This window comes from Leopardus geoffroyi, chromosome A2, assembly GCF_018350155.1.
Source record: "Leopardus geoffroyi isolate Oge1 chromosome A2, O.geoffroyi_Oge1_pat1.0, whole genome shotgun sequence".
In the NCBI taxonomy this organism is placed as follows: domain Eukaryota; kingdom Metazoa; phylum Chordata; class Mammalia; order Carnivora; family Felidae; genus Leopardus; species Leopardus geoffroyi.
In genome coordinates, this window is record NC_059331.1 from 99,245,577 (window position 1) to 99,260,259 (window position 14,683).

General features: G+C 37.9%; 1 protein-coding gene across 5 annotated transcripts in view; it reads left to right on the forward strand.

Annotated features, from left to right (window-relative positions):
- DYNC1I1 (dynein cytoplasmic 1 intermediate chain 1) overlaps positions 1 to 14,683 on the forward strand; it is a 315,653-nt gene that overhangs the window by 40,968 nt on the left and 260,002 nt on the right. For 3 of the 5 annotated variants that reach the window (XM_045494852.1, XM_045494850.1, XM_045494854.1), the window contains exon 4: positions 1,098 to 1,239. In XM_045494852.1, coding sequence (XP_045350808.1) covers positions 1,098 to 1,239 — 142 coding nt within the window. The remainder of the gene's footprint in view (positions 1 to 1,097; positions 1,240 to 14,683) is intronic. The other 2 variants (XM_045494853.1, XM_045494855.1) reach the window with 1 other exon arrangement.

Sequence of the window (14,683 nt, forward strand, 5' to 3'; positions counted from 1 at the left end):
AGCTCACGAAATTCCTAGTTTCATGACAGATCTGCCATTGTGTTATAGGATTTGGACAAAATAGTTAAACCCTTTACTCTATTAAATAAATAAAAGGAAATTGCACATGATTGAAACCAAATGGGAATCTACACTTATGTATTGAAGTTTCTTTCTGCCCATATGGCTTCTTTGGCATGTGTGATATTGAGAACCCCCTGAATTTGTCTGGCCTGGAGCCATCTTGGCTATTTGGTGCAGCTTCTATCTGAAGGACGTTTGGCTTGTACCTGAAGGACAGAAAAAATATATATATACATTTACATTTCCTGTACCTTTTTTCTTTTCTTATCCTTGTGTCAGATTTTCAGCATGCCCTGACCTCAATCTTCGAACTAATTTCTCCGGTTTTTAGAATGGCTGTTTACTTTTGTGCCCATGGCAGTGCCTTCTAGCGCTGCCGCAGGCGAAGGGAAGCAAGTTCCGAACACAGTAAACAATACAATGGGATGAAACTATTCATTAAATGTAAAAATAAAGCAGCCTGGCATTTTCCTTTGTTTTGAAAAAGATTTTTAAATTACCAGGTTCAACATTTACCCTTTCTCTATCTGTCATTTAGTCTCACATAGTAAATGCAGTTTATATTCCACAGAGAATTGATTTCCCTCCAATGTAGACATACAACAGACTTTCCTCTCTCTCTTTGACGATTTAAAATTATTCAGAATTACTTATTCCATAATGTTTCAAAGTTTTATAGACACCCACTTTTTTAATAGGTCACATCTATACTAACAAAATAAAGTGGAGAATTGAAATTATCTGGATAGGTCATCCTAGAGAGATATTTGAGTTGAAATATCTGGATAGCTATTTTGATTCTCCATTTCACTTTGTTAAGGTGGACATGGCCTTAGAATCCCTAAGTTAATTCTGTCTAAATTCATTTCAAATTTTAATTTCCAAAATATGAAAAATTCACTTGACTTTCTTCCTTTTCTTTCCTTTTTTTTTTTTTTTTTTTTTTCCTTATCCCATCTTAATCTCTCCTGGCCATACAACCACTTTAATTTGGGCCCATTTGTTTTGATTTGTCTGACACTGCTCTTCTCCAGTGCAGTCGCTGCATTTTTTAACATGGGATACCTGTTATTTTCATTATTTAGTCCCAACCCCTATGTCTCCCTCCTCGAAATCAGTGAGCACTCCCAGTGAAGCTGGAAGCCAAGACTCAGGAGACCTGGGACCATTAACAAGGTAAGAACTGTCCCTCTAACAAAGGCCAGGGGGGATGTCAATATTATAAGAAAACAGAGGCCAAAAAACACCATGCCACTCTGTTGTGTGCTATTAAATGTCCATGCATCTGCATTTATACTCAGTCAGTTTATATTTAGATTTATGATGGCTTGCTGTTTTTGTGGCATAGAAATGATTTTGAGCACTAGAAATGATAAACTTGTACCTTATTTTTCCTTGAGTGGGCTAATTTAGCACCATGTGTCTTGTTTGACAAACACAACCACATCCATTACCTTAGGCCTAAAAGAAAGAGAAGGATCAAAGGCAAGTGGAATATATATCCAGCTTCTTATTATTCTACTCTGGTTTGGTTTCCATGGGAATTTTTGTTAATAGAACACTAACATGTTCTAACCCTTAATTTAATTTTTTAAACGTGGTGCTTATTGACTTAATAGTATTGACTAATTTGATAACTCAGTCCCCAAAGTGTTTTTATTATTATTACTAATTGTTATGATCATCAGAGTTGACTGCTCTGTCTTCTGAGTCAATCGCCATATTTTTATTACACTATATATACTCAGAAGATTAGGTAACTTATGAAAGTGAATATATAGATATTTTCTAATTTGACCACTGAAGGGGTATCCGGAAGGCAAAGATGCAAAGAGAGAAAAGAGAAGTCTCATTAACATGCATGGAGTCATGGTAACTTTCTTAAGCCAGTTGCCTTTGCTAGGATTCCCGTATGCAGGTGCCACAGGCAGGTAATGTTAATTAGCTGGGCGTGGGGGCCTGCGGCAACTGGCTGGGAAGCACCATGGCTAGGCCAGATGGTCTCCTCACAGCTCAGGCTGGTTGAGCTCATGTGGAAATACGGACCCGATTTTTCCACATCTTTCCATTTTTCACTAGAAGCCAAAAATTAAGGGCTTCATGCAAAAATCTCCTTAATGTTAAACGTTAATGACTTTGTTAAAAGTAGTTGTGGGACGGCTTTTGTCTCTGGGCTGGCAATTTGTGACCTCTGTCTTTGACTCGTAATTAAAATAAAATAAAATAAAATAAAATAAAATAAAATAAAATGCTTTACTAAAACTTCAAATAAAAAAACATCATCCACCACACTAGTGTTCTAACAAATCAGCCTTTGCCTTGTCCATGTATCTTTCTATCCTTGTCTACCTGTGTATATTTCTTGTTACCATGTGTGTTACTGCGTGACAGGTAGACAATTTTGCATTTTTCTTTTTCCATTTAACACATTATCATAAGCATTTTCTTTTGAAAGGACATTATTTCGAGGCCGAGGCAATTTTGGTAGAGAAAAATATGGAAATCAGAATAGTCTAGTATTAGCCTGAGCTGTAGCGTTTTTGCGTTTTGTGTGTGTATGTTTCCTTTTTTCTTTCTGAAACCAATATGTAAGTAAGACTGGAATTGTCTCGCCCATATCTGCCTGTTGGTGTGTTTCAGAATTGAGTATTTTGTTTTATACAGGGAATTTTGAAACCAGTGGACACTACTTTCAGTTTGAGAAAAATGGAAGTAGAGATTCTGTGGGTACCAGGCTGATTTATTTTAGCAAATCGCCTTTGTGATTTGGGGGCAGCACACGTCTTCTCTCATCTTTTGCTTTGAACACTTCAAAAGGTCTTTGAGAGGAGGGAAAAAAGTAACAATAACACAGTTCTGTAAGATCTAACATTTGTTCAAGAGCTGGCACAATATAATTACATTCCTTGGGGGGTCCATTGGCCTATCATTAAGTTAATATATTTGCCTGTTTCTATACAATGATGGTGTTGTGTCATTAATGCTCAGCTTCAAGGGGTGCATTTGGCAGCATTAAATTCTATTACTGACTTCACAGTTGATGAACCCTTTTGAAAACTCTGTAGAGAAAGCTGACCTATGCTGTTACTGCTCTGGGGACAGCAGCAAATATTTCTTCTCAGAGAACATCAGTCTTCATTTTTCCCCCACTTATATGATGTTTTTGTAACTTAATGAATCACTTTGGAAGAGGTACTGTCTACTCCCACCCTGAGTAAATTCCAACTAGCTTCCATTCTTGATAGGACCGTTCTGGCAAGGGTGGGCAACTAGAAGTCAATGAGCAGATTCCTTCCTGGATGCAGGTTTCATAGGAATGCAAGAAAATTGACACTGAGGAAATGATGATTTTCAGAAAAACTGAGCACAAGATTTGCTTGAGGAATAGGAATATTAGGAATATCTTAGGATATCTTGCCCTTATTTTGGACTAAGGAAAATCCCATGCAAATTTATGTCTTTGCTTCTATAAATAGATATGAATTAATTTCAAGAGAACCTTAAACTTCAGTTTTTAAAATTCCATTTGGAATATCTTTTTCTATAGAAGAAACCTTTTTGAAAACAATTACTATTAACTTTAACACGTCATAAAACATGACTGGGAAAAAGACTTGGTAAATCTTGAGAATATAGCTCTGTAGTCACAAATTTGCTGATGTGTGTGGAATTTGGGCTCTTTGAAAAGTGGAAAATCTTTCATAAATTAACTCAGAAATCAAATTAACACATCTGGTCCTACCTAACGGTGCACATACATTCTCTGATCCATCTGTCAGAATCTAAAACCAAAACTGAAATTTTCTTTACAGAGCCTAAACTGGAAAACATTTCTTATGTAACCTCTGTGAGTGGTTAATTTGCAAAGTGGCACATTTAATATACCTTACGGAAAAGTTTAAAGTAGGGCTTTAAAAAAGTCAAGTATAACAAAAATTACTTTTATTGATTTTTAAGAGCAGTTGAGTAAAGGTTTTAAAACCAGTGAATAGAAAGTAGAAATATGTAATCATTTTTCAATTATGCTAGTGTGATTTAATTTTAACTTAAAGGGTCACAATTTGTTTTGCAATTTCTGCTTCTGTTGGCATTGCCTGCTTCTCATTTGCAATTTACATTTGTGGCATTTTTCTTTCTCTTAATTTTGGTGGAAGTAATCATTGCTCAGTTAATCATACTGGGCAAAGAACAAGCTCTTAGATATTAAAAAATCTATTTTATTAATAAAACATTTGGAAGACTAGTTTTACTTAGATTTAAAAATCCTGCATATACTATATGCAACTGAAATCCAACACAGTATTAAGAAGGTACTATGCTATGATTAATTAGGATTGGTTAAAAATTTCAAGGATATTTTAGTGTAGAAAATGTGTTACCATAATTCAGCATATCAAAAGATCACAGAAGGAAGAGTGATCATTTAGTAGTATTTAGTTAAATGGTACTTGAGAAATTTAAACACCTATACCCATATTTTAAAACTTTTTGTAAATGAAAAGTAAAAATATTTTTTCTGAAAATGTTAAGTATTAATCTCAAACCAACAGCCTATATCTTTTATACACAAGAGTGATGCATCTAGTACTTTATAGCCCTGAAAGAAGAATGACTTATATTTAGTTGAATAATACATGTCTCCCTTCCTCAGGAAATGGCAAGTTCCTTGAGGTCAGGGAGTGAGTGATATTTGATAAATGTTGGTTGAATGAATCAACTATTATCCTAATTTTTACAGATGAGGACACTGAGGCATAGACAGAATAAATAATTGTCTCAAGTTCACACAGAACATAGCTACAGTGCTAGGTTTTAACTTAGACAGATTGTCAGAAATTTTCACAATCTATACCACTACCCTACATGATCTCTGATAACAGTTGATATAGGTGATATATCCCTATATCACCCATAGGGTGATAGGTGACTTAACCCAAAAGGTTATTACTAGTATTAAATAAATTAGTATCTGTAAAGCACTTAGAAAGGAGTCTGGCACATGTGAGTTTTAGCTATTGTGTTTTTTTTTTTCTTTTTTCACCTGTTTCCAATGGGAAGAGATCTCTTTAGATTCTCTCATAAAATTTGTTGGTGTCATTTTCAAGTTTGATGATGCTGTATCTTCATCTAAGTAATCATGTAAAAAAGTTGAACGTGACAAGGCCAAGGATGGATTGTGGTCCATGTCCCTGGACACCACTTTCTGGGTTGTCCAACTCTTAATCCCTAACTTTCATAGATTCAACCAGAAATGAATCTAAGTGGAAATCATTCACCCACCTTTATTCTTCTCATTCACATGGATGGATCACAGGGGACTTTGCACCACGGTCCTTCTCTTGGTTAGCCAAGATTCCTTTGGCTTCTCAGGGATAAACCTGAATTGGAGGCTGTACTAGCCTGCCTAAACCCAGGCAGGTGTATTGATTTCATAAAGTTCACCTGACTACCAGGGTGTAATCAATACCATGTCCCAAACCTGATTCAAGGAAGAAAACTTTCAAAATGATTTGAAAAATAAAGTATGTGTTAATATGTTAATATTATACAATCTATTATAATAATAACACCTATCCCATAGCATCTTTAGCAAAATAGTCAGAAGGAGAGGTTACTGATGTTTGCCTTTGGTGAGAAGTGGCATGGGGATGATGGTAGTAAAAGAATTAGTTTCTGTCTTCTTTTTCAACCATATACGGTCTTAACACCATCATTAGTTCTATTTTCCAAGTGATTAGGATATTTGAGTTCCCCCACATTTTATTTTTAATATCCTCTTATTATTATGGAAAAAACATCAGTGCATTTTGTGTAATTAGAAGATATGGACAACCAAAAATTAGAGAAAATTCATATTCCGACCACTGGAAATTATATTCTTAGTGTATATTCTTAACACCTTAGTGTATGTTCTTTCACAAAATATATATGTCCGAAACATATATATGTCCAAAACATATATATGTTAAATGATATCATTATACAAGCTGTTGAATTTGCTTTTCTAATTGAGTGTCTCTCTTTTTCCATTTCAATACATTTTCATCTTATCTAATATCTACACTTTTTTCAGATTTCCCCAATTGCCCCAACATAATCCTATTGTATTTAAAATTGATCCCTGTCCTCCCAGCTCTCAGCATCTATTAACCAGAACTCTTATATCCATAGATTTTCTCTAGGGAGATAAGGTCCCTCCCAAGGGGTCCTAAATGCAGCAGCAGAAGAAATGTCTTCTGAAGCACTGAACAGGAGAACAAAGGTATAACGGGGAATGGATTAGAGGTCATTCAGACTTTCAGCTTTTTGTGCACTCCAGATTAGAATTTGGGACAAAGGAGCAGATGTCTGCACACCCTGTGCTGTTTGATTTAAACACTAGGCTTCTATGTAGTAAATATTAAGTTTCATGTTGACAGAATCCTTCGGTAAAATTTAGATATTTGATAAACTCTGTCTTTCCCTGATCTACTGCCCAATGAACTCTCAAATAAGGAAAGTAGAATAGTTTGTTTGTGGTCAAGTTGTGCGGGCTGCACCTACTTATCACTTTTCTTCTCTCAGTGATTTCAGGAGAGGAAAATGTGCTAAGAGGCAACATGGGGTTAATGCCCAACAGAAAATCTTAGGACTTTCGTTTTTATCCACAATTGAATTTCATAGGATTCTCTAGCACTAGATAAGCCTCAAAGGACTTTTGATCCTTTTTTGGTGAAACCATCACCCTCTTGTAAGGGGCTCTGATGAATCAGAGGCTAAAGGGAAGATATTAAGGTTTTGGTAAGGGTGAAAAAGTACAATAAAATAATGTAGTTATTTAATAAGCCTTGGAGGAAATTTAATAAGCCTATTAACATTTTGCATACACAGAATTTTTTAAATTACCATTATGTAAGGAAAAGTTGATAGAATGCCACCAGTTAGTTGCACTTCAGGGAGACCAATATCACTGATTCAAGGCTGGTTAGAATTCAGTCTCTTTGGAAATTAAAATAAAAGGCACACCTTATGATTTCCTTTTTATGTAGCATGTGAATGGATGAAACATTTGTGATATCTTACTATTTTGTCTTCAGGAGAATGTACTATAAAAGCATACACATTATGGTCCCAGTAACACAGCAAGCAAGGGGTTGCTAAGCTTTCTCGTAGAAAAACTGCTTGCTTGACAGCAGAGCCTCCATGGAAGATGTAGAAAGACATGTCCTAGCTCTGTGATGAGAAGTCTTAAGTTTCTTCTTGAAACCAGCTCAGATGGGCTTCCTGCATGGCTTTGGTGTGGCCTGTAGCAGAGCTCAGTGTTTGGTAGCCAACAGAGGAAAGATTCTCACACAGTAAACTAAGAAAAATACTTTTTAAAGGACCCAATATAAGTATGTATCTCACTGTCTCAGTCTTCTTTCTGATATCAGAAGATCTTTATCATCATCATTGCCAATCCCACATAAGGAAATAGTTGGAGTTGGAAAGTAAAACGTGAAAACATTATTTAAATGCCATCCTTAATTAATTGACATCATGTTAAGGACAGTGACAGATTGAGTGATATTCCAGGTTTTTAAACGTTCTTATTATTCAGTGCATTACCTTTGGAAATGGCACTTAGAAAAATAGGTGTTTGGGGGTGACACTGACTGGAGGTTTTCTATTTGGCATTATGCTCACACTGGCCCAAACTGTTTTCTTTATCTGATTAGTGACTAGTGATTTGTTTGACAGAGATGACATGTGGAACAGGAGTTCAGAGACTCTGGGATTCAGGGGAGTTCGGTATCCTGCCCTCGAGCTGTCGCTCCACCTTAGAAAAGGAAGAATGTGTGTGGGAAGTTGAGGTCCAGTGCAGTGGCTTCAGGGACTAAATAAAGTTTGCTGAGTTCATTTGGCAGAGAAGATAGCTGGCCTTCTTTGTATTCTAGCACAGCTCTCAGCTTGGGAAACATCAACGGTGTTAGGCCAGACATGCCTTGTTTTATTCTTTCCTTTTCTGGTAAAGAAAGTAAAAACTATTTCTTTGGGAATCAACTTGCCCTCACTCCTCCCACCCATTGACAGAAAAGGCAAGAACAGATCTACTCATTCACTAAATAGTTAAGAATTTATTGTGTGAAAGATACACAGTAAATGTTAGACCTGCAAGGAAGATAAAGAGAAGGAATTTTCTCACTTGTAAGGAGGCTGTTTCCAGTAAATTGACAGGTTTAATTTGAAGCCATCTAAGAATATATTGCTATGTAATTACAGCTCTCAAATATTTGTACTCATAGAGATGAGCAGTGATGTCATAAACCATTATTCCTAAATCATCTATAATTAATTTGTAGTATATTCATTTGGGACAAGTGATTTTGCTTCATTACTACCCTACATAGAGTCTTAGCACATACTAGGTACTTGGTAAATATTTACTGACTTGTGTGTATGTGTGTGTGTGTGTGTCTATGTGCACATACTTATGCACAGGCTCAGCTTGCAAAATATTGGGTGGGATGGGTGCAGGACAAGAAGAGTGATGAAGACAGAGGTAACAGCAGGATAGCTCAAGGTCGCTGGACAAGTTGCTTGAAGGTGGACTTTGCTGAAGGAGAACTACTGGCAGTGGTTATAGGATTGAGGTATAAGGCGGGGACTTTGTCACAGAAGCAAGGCAGAAATCCAGCCACTGGAGTCAGGGCAAAAAGTCAGAGTGGGGACTATCAGTGTGTTTGGCTTGATGCTGATACCTTTGGGCTTTGTAACAGTGCTCATTATTTTCTGTAAGTCATCCTCAGATGTGGTTTTCAATCCAGGTTTTGGTCTGTAGATTATCAAAGAGAACTGGAAAATTAGAAGCCCAAGTGTTTCTCTATTTCTGTCTCAGAGAGACAAGTTATTTCTGAATGAGGTTATGAGGTTATTGAGGACAAATATATTTAGAGAGCATGGCATTTGAGCTGAGCCTTACAGAATGCATATGCTTTGGACAAGTCGAGTTGGGAGAAAGGGCATTCCAGATGGTGGAAATGCGTACACAAAAGAAAAGGGCTGGGGAGTATGGGAAGTAGAATGAATGTTAAGGAGCTGAGTCTGGAAAAAAAGGATGACCTTTGTGATAGTTGCAGTCCCTGCCTCCCATTCCTGGTGGCTGTTTATTGAATTCACTTGGGAAGTTGTTACAAACACAGGTACCTGAACCGCAGGTCTAGGTGAGGCCTGGGACACTGTAATTTTATAAAGCCTTCAACTCTGAGGATTGGTGGGGAAGTATTGGTCTGATATAAAGCCTTGAAGGCCTAAACAAGGGTTGTGGAGTGGAAAAGGAAACAAAAGACAGATGAGACGTGAAGGGTGAAATGGCTCTGGTGTGCATATGAGTATCTCCAAAAGGCATGTGAAAAAGTGGACTTAGAGCTCAACGGTGATGAGGACTTTGTGGTTATTTTTTGCAGAAGGTCAATAGACATGGATGGGATGACCTAGGGTTAGGGTACAGAGGTGAGGGAAGGAGTACCCCTGATTGGGGAATGCTTGGCTTTGTAGGGATGCCAAAATTGGCCATGGGATTTGATGATTTGGATTTTGTCATCATCATCACCATCACCACCATCCCATCACCATCAGCATCATTTTTGTTTTTATTATTGCTTATCATGTTTTGTTTCCATAGGTTGAGTTTCTGGAAGTAAAACAAGTCCAGAATAATTCTGTGTTAATTGTTATTGCTACACACTGGCATGCTGCTATTCAAAAGAACTCAACTGATTTTAAATGCCACCAGAAGTGTATGCAAGTTGAGTGTTAGCATGACAAATGACAGAATTCTTAACTACTGGCTTCCAAATATTTATCAGTCATTAGTTTCTTACAACCAAAGAAAAGGCCAAAGCAAAGACACTCTTTACGGAAGAATTTCAAGGCTTTCTACTCAGAGGTTTAATAAACATGGGAAGAAGAATGGAAACCAGCAACTTGCTGTTGGTAAAAGCTGAACAGGGATAAGTTACACACTCATCAGAGAGCAAGGTATATGCAATACAGACTTCATGTGTTCACTCCTAAATTATACTTTGAACAAATGGCCAGGGATGATTGTCGTTTTGTTTTGTTTTTGAACTTTTACTTCTATCTAATAAACCGAAACTGAGCAAATAAAATTGGACCAATGGAGGGAGAATTTTATAAGAAGTTACTGATGAATTGGTAGAAAGTTTAAAATATAAAGTTCTGTTAGTCTCTGAATAGGTCACTGCTAATTTGAAGAATTTTGACATTTTGTCTATTTTTTTTAAAAAATGTATTGAAAAACACCTTGTCTCCCAAATTGTAAACTAAATGTTACATGGTAGGCTTTTTGAGATGAGATGCCAGAGGCTACATTTTCTGGCACGTATAGGGTCGAGTAAGTGAATGATTACTTTCCATGAGGTGGGAAGCTTCTGTACGTAGTAGTTTGAAACAAAGTTGGCAAAGGTCTCAAACTGCCAATCTAACTGTGGAACCATAGAATCATGACAGTGCCCCTTAGTCCAGAGTAGGCAGAGAATTATTGGGTTATTCTGAATCTGTGAAAACATCAGGTTCTCCATGAAAGATCAGAAATCTTCTCTTAGATCCTCAGAGAGTTAATCTAAGAAATAACCTAAACCTAATGAATGCAGACAAATGCAGCTCTTAAAAATGAAGAAACAAATAATACCAGGATGGTTTTCCATATAGGAACAGAAGACAAAATCTAACAGACATAGTTAAAGAAAGATTTCATCAATCAGAAAGGGTTTACTTGGGCATCCCATAACTGGGGGAAAAGGGAGACTCTGAGAGCACTGAGTGGGAGTATGTCTTGTTTTGTGGAAAGAGGCAGACATGATGTGGGGCAGGGGGTGGGGGTGTGGGTAGGGCAGGGAAAAGCTGTAGTAGTAAAACATTTAGCTTCACTTTCTCTAATCCCAAACACACTACTGGTCATCTGGCTTCTCAGGATGCTGGCCTTCAAGGAGAGAAGACTTCATCCAGTGTGTGTAATTGCTCTGCCTGGCAGTTATTGTTCTCATGATAAATTGGTAAATTGACACCTAAAATATAACAGGCTCTTATTAGACCTAGTAAACCGTGTCAACTGCTTAAACCCAATAAACTAGGCACTGATGAAAATGAGTCTGTTACATCCAAATCCTAACCCCGTCCTTCCAAAACCAGGTCAAATGGAATCTCTGATCTTTTCAGAGGGAGAGTGTTCCTCTTCTCTGGCTTCCAAAGGATAATGAGTAGAGTCCAATGCCTGGTAGGCTGGCACAGAGTAAACACTCACTGAAAGGAAATGATAGCTGTCATTATTATTCATCTTTCTTGTGGCATTTATTTTTTCAGCTAACATTTATTGAAACTTTAAACTGTGCCAGGCCTGGGCAAGTAATGACAACTACTTTCTTTTTTGTGTCTATGTTATCATTATATCATTAAGTACAAACATTCATACATCTCATTCCTTCACTAAAATGCAAGATTGTTAAGTGCAAGTCCCATGCGTGTCCCACACCATATCTGTGGCTTATATGGCATGTTTTACTTTCTGCCTAGTTCTACCAAACAATTTATACATGTTTTATCTCTCTATAAGAGTTGTAGTTTTCTTGAGAATTCTTTTCATCCTCTTTCATAGTATTTTATATGTTAGGCCTTTAATAGATATTTATTGAATAAGAAAATGAATGCTCTTGTCAAAAATATCCTCTCCCTGCATGCATTGATTGGTCCATTCCAAAAATGACTGACTAGAACCAATTACTCTACTAAGCAGGGTGATTTCTATATAACAATATTTTGGGATAGTACATGAGGTTCACAAATGTTTGTCTACTTACAATTTCACTACTTCCTCATTTAAAAAAATAAGCTACCTGGCAAGATTTCACACTACCCAAGAAGCTGTGGGGAAACCATCATTTTATTTTCAGTGATACACTAACTTGATATGAAGATGATCGGGAAGTAAGGTCTGTGTCAATTGGTTATAAAAACGGTACCAATTGGAGAAGAGAGAACTGAAAGGCAGTTTAATAATCATCCAATGATTTAAAAGATTAGGCAGAAACAAAACAGAACAAAAAACCTTTAAATGGTCTCTAGGCCAGCATCTTCATTTTGCTGAGGACAGAGAGCTCCGTCAGGATGCACAGTACAGTCACATCCCAAACACAAATCTCCCACCCAGAGAACCAGGCGTGGCCCTCTCCAAGGTCCTGCCATCTATGGAGAAGTTCTGCAAGCTTGCACAGAAGGAATTCAGCCCACGTTTCATACACATGTCTAGGCTACTCGTGGAGACAGAGACAACCTTTGCCCATTTAATGTATTGGCTTTAAGTTCTTTTTCAAAGAGAGAGTGCATTCTGTGCAAGTCTGACCACTCCACAGATAATAATGGGAAAATGAGAAGAAAATAAAAGTGGCACACCTGGTAGCATCCTTGGCTTGACTCCCTATCCCACTGCTCATTACTGACGATGACTATGGTTTCTTTTACTAAATAATATATGTGTGACTGTGGGGCAGGACTGCTGTGGGTTTGTTACATAGACCAGCCCTTGTTGTTCTGCCTGAGTAAAGGCAAACTCCAGACTGCTGACCTGTAGACTTTTTTGAGTGGTTCTGATGGAATCATCATTTTTACCTCTTAAGGATACAGTGAGTACAGATGAGCTGTCAGATAAGTAACAGGACAGCCAGACCACCTGGGAGCGGCTGCATTCTTCACCTGCCTGGGACAAGTGAAAAGATCAAAAAAGGTCGTCCTGTAAGGAACCTCAAGGCAAATTGAGGGCCAAGTAGCTGACCCCACCCCTTATAGGGGAATGCTTCTCACAGTCAGCCAGAGCCAGAGGCTGCTGTTCTGTCTATAGCCAAAGAAATGCCCTTAAAGATAAGCGGTTTGATTTCCAGGGATATATGATTAGCAAATATGAATCACTGTAACAGATTCTGTTACTTCCACCATTTGAAACAGGTGAAGGAATCAGTGTCCAGAACCTGAAAAGGCTGCATTTCTCGAGCAGAGAAAGAGTCCAGACCAGGGGTTCTCACCCCTGGCTGCACATTAGAATCACCTGGAGAGTTTTCAGAAATACAGATGCTTGGATCTCACCCTGCACATTCTGATTTAATTGGTCTGAAAGTGGCCTGGGCCTTAGGCCAGGTTTGAGTTAATCACAGGTTTAGAGGCTGACATATTTGAGAATCTACGATGCTTTCTGTCTACTGACGAATGAAAGCAGTAGTCAAGCCCCGTCATTCTCTAAAGGTGGTTCCAGGGTCAGCTAGAAGCATTACCTGGGAATTTGTTAGAGTACAACTTCTCAGGCCCCACCCCAGACCTACTGAATCAGAATTTCTAGGGTTGGAGATCAGCATTCTATAGTTTTGTAAGCCCTCCATATCATTCTGATCCTTGTCAGAGTTTGAAAACCCATTGGTCTAAGTCAAGACTTTGCTACTCAAAGTGTGGTCTTACAGACTGGTAACATCTATGTCCCCTGGAGCCTGTTAGAAATGTCACAGACCTACTAAATCAGAATTTGCATTTCAACAGTATTCTCAGGTATGTGTATGCACACTGAAAGTTGAGAAGCACTGGTCTAAGAAACAGTGGCTGATTAGTATTCTCACTGGATTTTTAGTTGTGATGTTTCAGAACGTCCAGGTAAGAGGACGAGAGCACAGCCAGAGCTGGTAAGGAAAGCTGTGACTCTGCATCTGTTACCTTTGCAGGAGGAGCCTATAGGTAGGATATTGACTCAAAGAAATATCCGTAGTAGATATAGTGAATGTGGTAGTAATAAGAATAACTACTGTTTACCAAATAGTTACTTTGAGCTTTATAGGTATAATTGCATATAATCCCTGTAGAAAACCAGAGGGAGATCATCCATCCACTCATTCATGCATTCAACTAATATTGTATTATGTAAGCATGTATGCCAGGCACTTTTCTAGGCATATCTCTATAATCTAGGGATATAGCCCACCCACCCAGCCACCCCCACCTATCATAAGGCTCACATCTAGATGAAATAGCCAACAGTAATAAATACACTGATGCATAATAAAGCCATGGATGTTATGAAGAAAGGAAAATGGTGTAAGGGACAGGGATGAAGACTGACAAGGAAGTGCTACAAGGTAGTGAGAGAAGGAAATCTTCTCTGAGCAGGTGGCATTTGAGGGAAGACATATAGTTCTTAAGGGGAAGAATATCAAAGAGGACACAGTGAGTGGGAGACAGTGGTTAAACATGTTTGGAAGATTCCCGTAGGCCAGGTCAGCTTAAAACTAAATTGTCTCATAGGCCATGGTAAGTCTTTAGAGACCAGGAAACTGAGCAGGGTTTCTTAAACTTTAAGGGGCCTGCAAATGGCTTGGGACCTTATTAAACGGTAGTGTGCAGTCAGTGAGTCTGGGGTGAGACGTGAGTCTGCATTTCCAACAAGCTCCCAGAGATGCTGCCGATCCTGGTCTGTGGGCCACACTTAGATTAAGCAAAAGGTAATGGGGTTTGAGAAAGGTTCTTGTGTGCACTCAGTTTATAGAAGAACTATCTATCCCCTTTTATTTTTTTTATATATTTTTTAAAATGTTTATTTATTTTGGGA